The sequence below is a fragment of the Acanthisitta chloris genome, unplaced genomic scaffold (genome assembly GCF_000695815.1).
Source record: "Acanthisitta chloris isolate BGI_N310 unplaced genomic scaffold, ASM69581v1 scaffold7556, whole genome shotgun sequence".
NCBI classification, from domain to species: domain Eukaryota; kingdom Metazoa; phylum Chordata; class Aves; order Passeriformes; family Acanthisittidae; genus Acanthisitta; species Acanthisitta chloris.
The window spans coordinates 1-268 of record NW_008676391.1 but is presented as its reverse complement, the minus strand read 5'-3'; the positions used below and the strand labels follow the sequence as shown (position 1 = coordinate 268).

Below are 268 nucleotides of genomic sequence, written 5' to 3'. Positions count from 1 at the left end.
CTTTAGGATGTGAGTGATGCTCCCCCAGCAACTACCACCCCAACAGCCAAAATTTCCCAAAGAAACAGCTCCCTCCCTTCTACCTGCCCTGGGTACTTACTGCCTTCATCCGAGTCGTAGCTGTTGGCATCCTCCTCCTCCTCCTCCTTGGGCTGCTGGCGCTGCGGGGCAGCCTGGGGCTGGGGCTGGGCAGGGGGTTGCCAGGCTGGGCGCTCCTCCCTGCCCTGGGGGGTGGCATAGCCTCCTCCTCGCTCCTCCCTGGCGGCAG

General features: G+C 64.2%; 1 protein-coding gene across 1 annotated transcript in view; it reads right to left on the bottom strand.

Annotated features, from left to right (window-relative positions):
* Positions 1-260, bottom strand: part of LOC103803551 (rabphilin-3A-like) — a gene marked incomplete at its 5' end in the record, with an annotated part of 6,526 nt that extends 6,266 nt beyond the window's left edge. Inside the window, one exon of the mRNA XM_009076117.1 lies at positions 101-260. Within this exon, the coding sequence (XP_009074365.1) occupies positions 101-260 (160 nt within the window). The remainder of the gene's footprint in view (positions 1-100) is intronic.
* Positions 261-268: the final 8 nt, after the last annotated feature.